General features: G+C 41.2%; 2 protein-coding genes across 3 annotated transcripts; one reads left to right on the top strand and one right to left on the bottom strand.

The window, feature by feature from the left end:
- mettl6 (methyltransferase 6, methylcytidine) lies at window positions 1–3213 on the bottom strand. Of its 2 annotated transcripts, XM_018756878.1 has the most exons (5): window positions 2638–3213; window positions 2409–2543; window positions 1462–1632; window positions 1019–1160; window positions 368–629 (listed from the first exon to the last, which is right to left on the bottom strand). In XM_018756878.1, the coding sequence occupies exons 1-5, from the start codon at window positions 2926–2928 to the stop codon at window positions 487–489; spliced, it is 882 nt and encodes a 293-aa protein (XP_018612394.1). In that variant the 5' UTR covers window positions 2929–3213; the 3' UTR covers window positions 368–486. The 2 variants fall into 2 exon arrangements, with proteins under 2 accessions (XP_018612393.1, XP_018612394.1); XM_018756877.1 differs by lacking the exon at window positions 1019–1160 and having other exon boundaries at window positions 1–629.
- Window positions 3214–3323: 110 nt separating this feature from the next.
- eaf1 (ELL associated factor 1) lies at window positions 3324–8854 on the top strand. The gene is made up of 6 exons (XM_018756879.2): window positions 3324–3823; window positions 4228–4322; window positions 5636–5772; window positions 6489–6655; window positions 7047–7265; window positions 7627–8854. Exons 1-6 carry the CDS (start codon window positions 3721–3723, stop codon window positions 7674–7676), a joined length of 771 nt encoding a protein of 256 aa, XP_018612395.2. The 5' UTR covers window positions 3324–3720; the 3' UTR covers window positions 7677–8854.
- The last annotated feature ends 1091 nt before the right edge of the window (window positions 8855–9945 follow it).

Below are 9945 nucleotides of genomic sequence, written 5' to 3'. Positions count from 1 at the left end.
TAGTGGTTGGATTTACAGTTATGAGCAGATTTCCAGTTCCAGTTGAATCCACAAGTTAAAGACCTCTTTGTTACATTATGTGGCTATTAAAATCAATTAGTTTGGTGTGCCTGCATTTTAATTTCCAATTCCCAGTGCTTAAATTGTCAGTAGCAATAAAGGCCAAGAAATAAAGATTAAAATGCTTTAATGAAACATTACAGAAATACAAAATATTTCCTCTAAAAAATAGAAAACCTTTCCCTGTCTTAACTGCAAATTATTTCTTCCCTTCGCTAAAGAGTGCACAGCCCTGGGACAGCACATACTCAAAGTGAAGGCACACGAGGAGGTGTTGTCATATGCAGTCTAGAAACAGAGTCTTTCAGTGGATGTGAGAGATGCAGTCTGCAGGAAAAAGAGTGACTCGTAATTCGTACAGAAACCCTCAGAGATGGTGTCACCATGTGCGCTAGGTTGTGTGGGAGCTGCTCACAAGGAGGCCAGTCATCGGTCTGGCTTGCGAAACTTGCTCTGGACAAACACCCTGGGCACACAGAGGCCCTCCTTCTTATTAACTGTCTCACGGAACACATATTCATTTGCCAAAGTGAGGAATCCTGCGCCAGTAAACAGGTCAGCCAGCAGTTCTGGGAAAACAGGACATGATATAAAAAGTCACATCGACAGTTTTCACAGAGCGGAAAATTTGTTCTCGTTACCTCAAGTCCAAAGGAACGAAATAGAACAACTTTGAGCAGGACACATCAGAGCAACAAATCAACATAAAACAAACAGTGTACCAGTTGAAAACCGGAATGCCACACACTTTACTGACTACATAAAAAAATAAAAAGTATAGCAGAGAATGTTCATAAAACATTGCTAATGACACTATGGATAATTAAAAATATATGTAATAAAAAAAAAACCAAAACCTTATAAAGCTGTGGAATACCACTGCTCTTTTTACATTGCACCTAGCCTGGTTGGTGCACCAGTTCCTTATGATCATAATCTGCAGTTAATTTTTCACTACCTTTGGAAAAAAAGAACGACCTGGTTCCATCTTGCCGCACGTAGAAGTTCTCCCCCAGCTTGCTACCAGGCTTAAAGCGGAGCATAGTGTGGTCATACAGGCCATAGTCCCTGAACAAGACCGTGCCACCAGGTCTCAGCACCTGTCAACAAGGTGTCATTTAGCATTACAGTGCTAACAGAGACCTAAGCCTGCAGTAATGCTGTGACAACTGACTAACTTCACATCATGTACCATTTCTGAAAAATTAAATGCTTATCTGCTTGTGACCGGCAGTAGGGAAAAAAAAAAATATTCACATAACAAGTGACAGTATCACAACATTTCACAGGTTTTATTGTGCTTAAGTAGTACAGAATTAGAATTTTCTTCTAGATACAGTAATATGTTGACTGCTACACTATAATTATGATGTACATAATATGTACAATAATTAATCTTACTTTGAAAATGTTCTTCAAAGCCAGAGGCATCTTGTCAGGATGGATCGCAGATAGCACGAATATGAGCATGGCCACATCCACGCTTTCGGCAGAGATGCTCTCCTGCAGCTCATCTTTGGTGAGGTCACACTGGAAAACTTTACACCGCTCAGCACAGTAAAGAGGATTTTGCTGAAAAAGGAAGGGATTTGCAAGTAACCTCCGAGATGTCAGTAATAAAATGAGTTGTGTTCAACATCTCATACCAACACAGGACCGTCAGTTTTTGTTTTGACATCAGATTATTGATTTGAGAGAGTCATTAACATAAGATAATTAATTTATGCTCAAACTTACAGGACCTTTTGATACATACTGTAAAAGGTGGACAGAGAGTTCAGGTACTTTACAGACCACAACTGCCTGTTGTGTAACAGAACCTCTCTGCTGGCACCCAAGTTTGCCAGACAAAGTCCTGACTACATACTGAATATAGCAATCATTTACTAGTTAACACCTTTGTCCCGAGCAAATTACTGTTCATATTAGGTTTCTATACTAAGCCGATTACAATTACTTACTCTACAGGCAGCATGTGGTCTGTGAAAGACCCAGGTTGAAATCCCACCTCCTGCAATGGTATCCTTGATCAAGGTACTTACCTTGAATTGATACAGTAAAAGGCTTTAAGCAATGCACTACCTGGTGCCCCAGTAAGAGTATATAAAAGCATAACGGCAAATAATCATCTACACATCAAGAAAACTGCCCATCTCAGTTCTAAAAACCGCCTGTTGTGTCTCATAGTATCAGAGGTCGTACAACCATGAACATACTGCCATCCTTCAGATGGTATTTGGGCACCTCCTGTCAAACGTCTAAAGACAAAATATGTTTTGGAAGAAATCAAACAAATGAGTATCAGTTTTCATAGCACATGTAGTATTTCCTCCAGAGGACTTCCTTACTTTTACAAACTCAACAGCTCGATGTGAAAAGTCGCAGGCGTACACAAAGACGTCAAGGTCCTCTTCCAGGAGCGGGAATATGCAGTTCCCCACCCCGCAACCAGCTTCGAGGAGAACCAGCTTCTGACCCTGAGACTGGAGAAAGAAGAGGTTTCATCTCACTGTTCCATCACCTTCTTTCTTTGAGCGAAAAAGACGGATCTCCTGCGCACAGCACGTTTCTCTGTACCTCTTTGCACGCCCTTAGCTCCTCAAACTCCCTGGTTGTCCAGTGTCTGTCTTTGAAGAAGTTCACAGTGTTTCTTTTGTAGAACAGGTCCCAGTTCTTCTGGGCCTCCTTCTCCAACTTGGCTTGTTTGAATTCTGACACCAGGTTCCGGTCATTCTTCAATTTCTCCAGCTCCTGCCCTGTTAGACTCCTCACGCACGCAGCTGTGTCTTGGACAGGAGCTTCTGGAGATGACATGAGGTCCACAGACAGGCTGTCATCCGCTAAAGCAATGTTCTGGGCCCGGGCCATATCGAGAACAGTACGCAGAAGAAGCACTAAATTGTGATCAGGAGGACTTAAACGTTAAAGAAACTTGAGTTACCATCCATGCTGTAAGTGAAAGAAAGGATTATCAATAAATTTCGGTGTCTGCTAAATCTATTTAACCTGGGTGAGAAATAAAACCGCGGCACAAACAAGTTCCTGAATATGTAGCGATATTACAGTTTGAAATTAAAAATAAAAATTAAAAAAAGTGGCATTTTTTTGCGCTCTCAGACAGGAAGACCACATAGAGACGTAATGATCAACCGGTCCTTCCCATTATGTCCTCCGCACGGAAACACGCAGCGGAACGATTCTTGTTCGCTCTTATTTCACGCTTAAACAAGGAGCTAACATATGATATATGAAATGTTACGATATTCATATGTTTTGGAGGGCGTTTACATAGTTCAGACCAAAATTTGGTCATCCGCAAAAATTTTTACATGGACGTAGCGAACCAAACGCACATTGATTGTGCGTGAAGCGGTTTCATAGAAATAAATTAATTTTTCTTAGGTTTTAATCGTAGGTTAGTATGCTACGGTAACTGGTTTGATTTTTGTAGGCGACTGGTGAGCTGAGGGGGGTTCCGAGGGCAGCCGCGGCAAGACGGCGCCATTTTGCCAGGGACACACACACACAGGAACAGCAGCTGACGGGAGGCCCGCGCCGCCTGCGGGAAGGAACCTTCGTTTACGAGCGAGTCGCGAACGGCGGCCGCTGGGCCCGGCACAGCTGCCGCGAGTGTGTAGAGAGAGAGTGAAGCGCAGCGCCATGAACGGCAGCGCCAGCGCTCTGCTCGACCGGGAGGAGCACGTCCTCAAGCTCGGGGAGAGCTTCGACAGACGCCCCACGTCCTCCTTCCACACCATCCGATGTAAGCGGACGGCGCGAGGCACTGCCTCCGCGAGACGGTTTCGGCGCTCCGGCGCGCGCCTGCTGCTCTTAGTTGAAGTTGGTGTAAACCGGCGATAATAAGCGGCGTGTTCGTATCTACACGTTAAACCTCTTACTCGACATATAACACCGCGAATATACGAAAACGGTGAGTGTGTCACACACACTGTTTTCACTCAGGTGTGATTTGGGATAGTAGTTATCCTTGATTATTATGAAAACGTTCACCGCTTTACCCCGCGGAAAGTCGAGTCAGTGTCGCCTCACACTAGGTTAGCTAGGCTGTTTCTCCAACAACTACTGCCTCACACACACCTGTTTCTCCAACAACTACTGCCTCACACACACACCTGTTTCTCCAACACCTGCTTGTCATTGGCACAGATGACTTCAAGCCAGCCTCCATTGATACGAGCTGCGAGGGTGAGCTGCAGGTGGGCAAAGGGGACGAAGTCACCATCACTTTACCTCATATCCCCGTAAGAGTGCTCGCCGCCGCAGAACACAGCTCTTTCGTACGCGCTCGACTCTGGTGTCACGTGTAGTCTCTCGTATCAATCTTTCTTTAGCCGCGCGCCATAACTAGCTACAACCATCCGCTCTTTTGCGTGCGAGTACACGCGTCCCTGTCTCACACACATTGAGTTATGTGAACTTGGACAACTGGTACCGCTCAGCCCTGTGGTGTGGAAACCCTCCATCACTGATTACTGTAAGAACACCAAATCAGAACCGGCCAGAAACCTTAGGGTTAGTTAGGGGCTAAACCCTAACCCTAACATAAAGATAAATAACCTTCACAAAGAGCCGCACCTACAGGCAGAGGATGCTGGAAATGACTGGCATCTCGGTGTTGAAACTGTTGACAGCAGCCAAACAAAGAAAGTTATAACAATAACCATGGCTGCCATAAAAAAAAGTGCTGTTATAGTTATTTTCCAACATTTCGTTGTAATTATTTTGAAAGACAGCGAAGGGTTTAAGCAATTTTTGCTAAATCGTCCTGCTACCGTTGAGAGCAAAAATGCAAAGAATTCTCATTGCAGTAACAAGACATTTTTCTCATCTGGATTGGTTTAAAGTTTATGAGACAGACCCATACATTCCTTAAATGGGCAGCAAATAATCCTTTAAAATCTGCTACAGTCTGTGCTACAGCCTGTCTGCATCCAAGTCTCTCTTTTTTTGGTAATGTAACGCACATGTATTTTCTATGAGATGTATGTCGCTTTGGAGAAAAGCGTCTGCAAAATGAATAAATGTCAATGTACGTAAATGTACAGCCAGTTCACTCACATCAGACTACAGCAACACATATACGATTTTAGTAACGACAGCTGTTTTGATGAGGAGTCTTTGTAGTAGAATATGAACATTATAATAAGCACAACATTGAATGATTAACATTTAAGAATAACATTAAAGGTTATATATGTTTTGGGTAATTTCTGAGCGAATTTATTTTGGATTAAACATTTTTCCCATGATAACTTTTCTGGTATCCAGACATTTGCCTTATGGACAGATGTTCAGGAGAAAATTAGGTTTGACATTTGGGAAAGATTGCATTTTACTGGTGCGATTCATGGAAAATTGAACTACCTGGTGTTCAGGGGCAGTGCAGCAGGAGCAGGGTTCCAGCCTCGGACCTTCAGTTTACAAAGTCACACTCACTCCTTACCGCTGTGCAAGCAGCTTTATAAATACAATGAAGTGTATTGTCATTGTATTAAAATGATTGTATTTTTGCAATCTATTTTTGTATTAAGACATTTTATCTATTCTTTTGAAGGGCTCAACTCCACCGATGACAGTATTCAAAGGTAACAAGCGGCCATATCAGAAAGACTGTGTTCTTATAATTAACCACGACACTGGAGAGTTTATGCTGGAGAAGCTGAGCAGTAGTATACAGGTGAAGAAAACCAGGTGAGAGGGGAAAAAAAAGACTCGTAAAATCTGAATTTGGCATGTTAAGCATTAACTTCAAAGTCACTTTCACCACTCAGACAAAATTTATGAAACCCTAATAATACATCTGAGACATAAAATTTTTTTGTCATTCTGTTTCTTGGATGTTGCTATAATAATTAAAAGCAACAGTAATGTCTGACTATGAGGTACATTAAAATGAAAACAGCTACACTATGAGCCACATTAAAATAACATTTAAAGTGACTAGAAATAAGTGTGTATTCTCCACAAACTTCCCTGTAATCCTGATTGTTCATCATATTGTCCCATAAAAGTGCAGTGTTCTTTATTTTGTTACTCATCCCTGACTCTCACAAATGTCACACATGAGCTGTTAGCATTATGGAAGTAAGGAGGTACTTTTACTCCTGTAATGTTTCAGTGCATGTTACTTACCTATCAGCTGGGAATGTAAAACAGGGTACATTTACCAAGTGGCAAGTTAATGGAAAAGCAAAGATAATGCAATTAAAAATACATAAACTGGAAATTTTGTGTTTCAACACCTTTTACTCAACCCTTTGTAACATGAGCCGGTATAAATGTTATAATCATATCTGAAATAAAAACAATAACTATCATGCAGATATATATATTTTTAAGATGTTTTGTGGTGCCATGCTTACGTCTCGTAATGATGTGCTTTTTTTTTTTTAAACATAATGTTTCAGAGCTGAAGGCAGCAGTAAAATCCAGGCACGTATTGAGCAGCAGTCGCTGAGAGCAAACCAGCCCACGTCACAATTCAGAGCCCCGACCAAACCGGCTCCTGGGGTTAAGAGCTCCCCCTCGAAGGACAACCCATCCCCTGAACCCCAGCTGGATGACATCAAAAGAGGTGGGTGCTCCTTCTGCTGTGCTCTGGCCACTGTGGCATCATGAAGTTTTAATGTCTCATACGGTCAACTTTCTGCCTATCCTGCTCTCCAAAAAAACATTGCAGCCCATGTTATGTTTACTGAAGACCATCTAAGTTGTTCCACAGCAGTACTGGGACAATGTTCTCTGTGGATAGTTGAGACAAAAATTGAACTTTTTGCTAAATTTAGACAGCTTTATGTTTGGAGGAAAGAATACTGCTTATTAATACTTACCACAATTGTGAAGCATGGTGGAGGGAGTGTAATAATGTGGGGCTGCTTTGCTACATCAGAGCCTGGTAGGCCATCCAAGGCTCTGTGTGTGTGTGTGTGTGTGTTCTGTACTGACATTTTGGTGGTCCCACACAGAGCTGCGGGCTGAGGTGGAGGTCATAGAGCAGATGAGCAGCAGCAGTAGCAGCGGTAGCGGCTCCTCGGACTCGGGAAGCAGCTCTGGGAGCGGAGACGACAGCTCAAGCAGTGATGCAGAGCAAGAAGCGCAATATGGCGCTCCCTCTCCGAGTCGTAATACCGTAGCCAACGGGACGAGCAGACCACAGGGCAGCAACCAGCTCATCAGTACGCTCCGTAAGTCCCAAAGAACCGCTGATTTTCCTTTCATTATTAGTGCCCATATGGACGATTGCTGAAGCTGTATTCAATCATTGGGTTAATGCTGCTACCAGGGTAGTCTGAAGACAGGTCTTCCATGTGTAAGATATCCCGGGCCCCACTATACATCGTCATCAAGTGAATCAAAAATTTTGTATTTAACACTGTTCTTTTATTGACAATAAAGTATCATTAACCTCTCTGATTCACCCTTCATCTGAATCAGGCCTTTTGCAGCCTCATTTGAAATGAGCTTTAGCGTGTCTTGTGCATTTCATTGCGATGCTCACACAATGGACTTCAGTGTTCTCAGTGTTTCTTCCATGCTTTTGTGCAGGGAATGACCTTCAGCTGAGTGAATCTGGGAGCGACAGTGACGACAACTGACCAGCATACTTTGGCCTGGCTGTACTGTGTTGAATGTGCTAAAAGATAATACTCTTTTAGATGTTTTACAATGCATTTTTCTCAGCTGTTAATTTTTTTTATATTCTTAAGTTGGAATTCTTTGATATGGGTATATCGGAGGCCATATGTGCATATTCAAAGATTGGGTATTTAGAGGAACATGTTGTATCTGCTTCTCTTATTTTTGCTATTACCATTGTTATTACTAGGAAATCTAGTATGTTCATGTTGAGGAGTGTTGCTTATTGGAAGAAATTATCGTCATCAAATCTCTTCGGCTTTGAAGAGATCATAACTTTTCTTACTGCTCGGTTTTACATCAGGGTCATGCGCTTCATTTTTTCAGAACGTTAGTGTGACGTTCTGTATAGTTACCATTGAACTTCTATGTAAATTTTAGTATTGCATTTTACTCAAGGTCTGCTTTTAATCGAGCAGTCGTGGCTGATATAAAGGCACACCTTCACCTGTGTGCAAACATAATGAAGAGATTTTACAACATAAAAATTAACATTTTTTTTATTTAGGGCTTTGCTGCTGTGCTGTTATTCTGTTGTGATTATTCTTAAGTTCAGCCATGCAGTTTCTGATTATTAAAAATAGATGGAAGAATTAATTGACAAATGAATGAACAGGCTGCTTCAGTGAACTTTCTGTTATTTAGATTCATTCTGACTTATTTATAAATTGTGAAGTATTATTCAGCCTTTTGACAGCCACTTGCATGGCTGTTCCCCCCCCAAACTGTTAACTGCTACTGTCCCATAGCACCCCTTGTGGTGTGGGGTGTTACTGTTTCTGAAGTGTTTTTACATTAGTTTTACTCTCCTAATTGTTATTGTATCACTCATTGCTGAAGATGTTGGAGTAACATCACATTGACCAATTACAAAGTATATGGTTTCAAAATGTTAAGTACAATCAGCACTATAAATACATTTTCCTGTTTTTAATGATTGAAGCAACAATGGCACAGCTCATTGATTGCTTCTACATAAATGCCATGAAGCTGGAGGGCATTATTTTGGAATCGTATGGTTAATATTGGTTGTGCACTGAGTCACTTGCTCCATTTTCAAATAGCAACTTGTACCCTGCTCCCTTCTATCAAAGTATAAATTGTACATATGGAAATAAATTATTTACAATCTTGCTGACATATGCAAAAACATCTCATTGTTTTATTTATCAATTTTGTAACATTGAAAACGGCTTTATGAATTGTATGGTTGCAGCTGGTTATTATCTGCATTTCTGTCTTGTAGTAGAACATTAATACTTTGGTAAATGGGTCCCACTATTTAAACTTCACTGTACATGCACCGTATATGTCAAAGGATAAGTCAGGACTCCCAGGTAAGTTTACAGCATCCTGCTGTGAGTCCTCTGGCCCCTTCTGGTTTATGAAGTCCTAATATGGACAGTTGTGGCATTCAAGAAAAAGATGTTACCTTTGCTGGTGGCAGATTGCCTGGAGACAGGCTGAAAGACCCAAAATGCTTACTAACTCCAGGTTACATCACTGATATGTCCAAGTGCATCATAAGATATATAATAAAAATATAAATAACGTAATAAAAACTTGGTGGCACAGTGACTAGTGCTGCTGTCTCAGAGTGCCTGGATGGTGCTAAAGGACATGGGTTTAATACTCATTCATTCTGTATGGAGTTTGCATGTTCACCTGTGTCTATGTGGGTTTCATCTCAGTTCAAAGATGTTGTTCAGGTAGTCCATAGTGGGTGTGTGTGAGTAAATGAATAAATGTAAAAATACATAAATTTAATTTTAGCATGCCTGGGACATTAAAATTTCATTAGGCATTTTTGATGCAAAGTAATAGCATAATTTTTCTACAGCATATATGATAAACAGTTGATGCAGTTAATGTGTAATAAATTTTTCAACAACTTTTCTGTGAGCAGCAGAGGGCAGTATGGTCACTGTACTCTACTTTTTACTCTCATTCTGAATTCTATTCTGATAACAGTACTGCACATGTGTTCTGGGCCTTGTTGTTTAGGTTTTTCTGACTGTAAATAAGTTATGAAAAGGTCAAGGGGGTCTGTAGGGGTTGCTTGAACATGTGGTACATCAGAGTGTTGTTCTAAAATATATATGCTATTGCACTGCCCAGTGTTCAAGTGTATTGCTGTCATATGTGCACAGCACACATTGAAATTCTTGCAGACCATGAAGGAAATACAGTCAACAGTACTTACGAGTAATTTGTGGTTGCATTAATGTG

Source organism: Scleropages formosus, chromosome 8 (genome assembly GCF_900964775.1).
Source record: "Scleropages formosus chromosome 8, fSclFor1.1, whole genome shotgun sequence".
Taxonomy (NCBI): Eukaryota; Metazoa; Chordata; class Actinopteri; order Osteoglossiformes; family Osteoglossidae; genus Scleropages; species Scleropages formosus.
This window is presented reverse-complemented; position numbering and strand designations above follow the sequence as displayed.

What these genes read in the sequence shown, in the direction of transcription:
- mettl6 (XM_018756877.1), bottom strand. Translation starts at nt 2,928, where the DNA reads ATGGCCCGGGCCCAGAACATTGCTTTAGCGGATGACAGCCTGTCTGTG. An exon ending in AGCTAAGGGCGTGCAAAGAG is followed by an intron (nt 2,544 to 2,637) that starts GTACAGAGAAAC and finishes TTCTTTCTCCAG; the next exon opens with TCTCAGGGTCAGAAGCTGGT. An exon ending in GAGCTGTTGAGTTTGTAAAA is followed by an intron (nt 1,633 to 2,408) that starts GTAAGGAAGTCC and finishes TTCCTTTTTCAG; the next exon opens with CAAAATCCTCTTTACTGTGC.
- eaf1 (XM_018756879.2), top strand. Translation starts at nt 3,721, where the DNA reads ATGAACGGCAGCGCCAGCGCTCTGCTCGACCGGGAGGAGCACGTCCTC. An exon ending in ATACAGGTGAAGAAAACCAG is followed by an intron (nt 5,773 to 6,488) that starts GTGAGAGGGGAA and finishes ATAATGTTTCAG; the next exon opens with AGCTGAAGGCAGCAGTAAAA. An exon ending in GCTGGATGACATCAAAAGAG is followed by an intron (nt 6,656 to 7,046) that starts GTGGGTGCTCCT and finishes GGTCCCACACAG; the next exon opens with AGCTGCGGGCTGAGGTGGAG.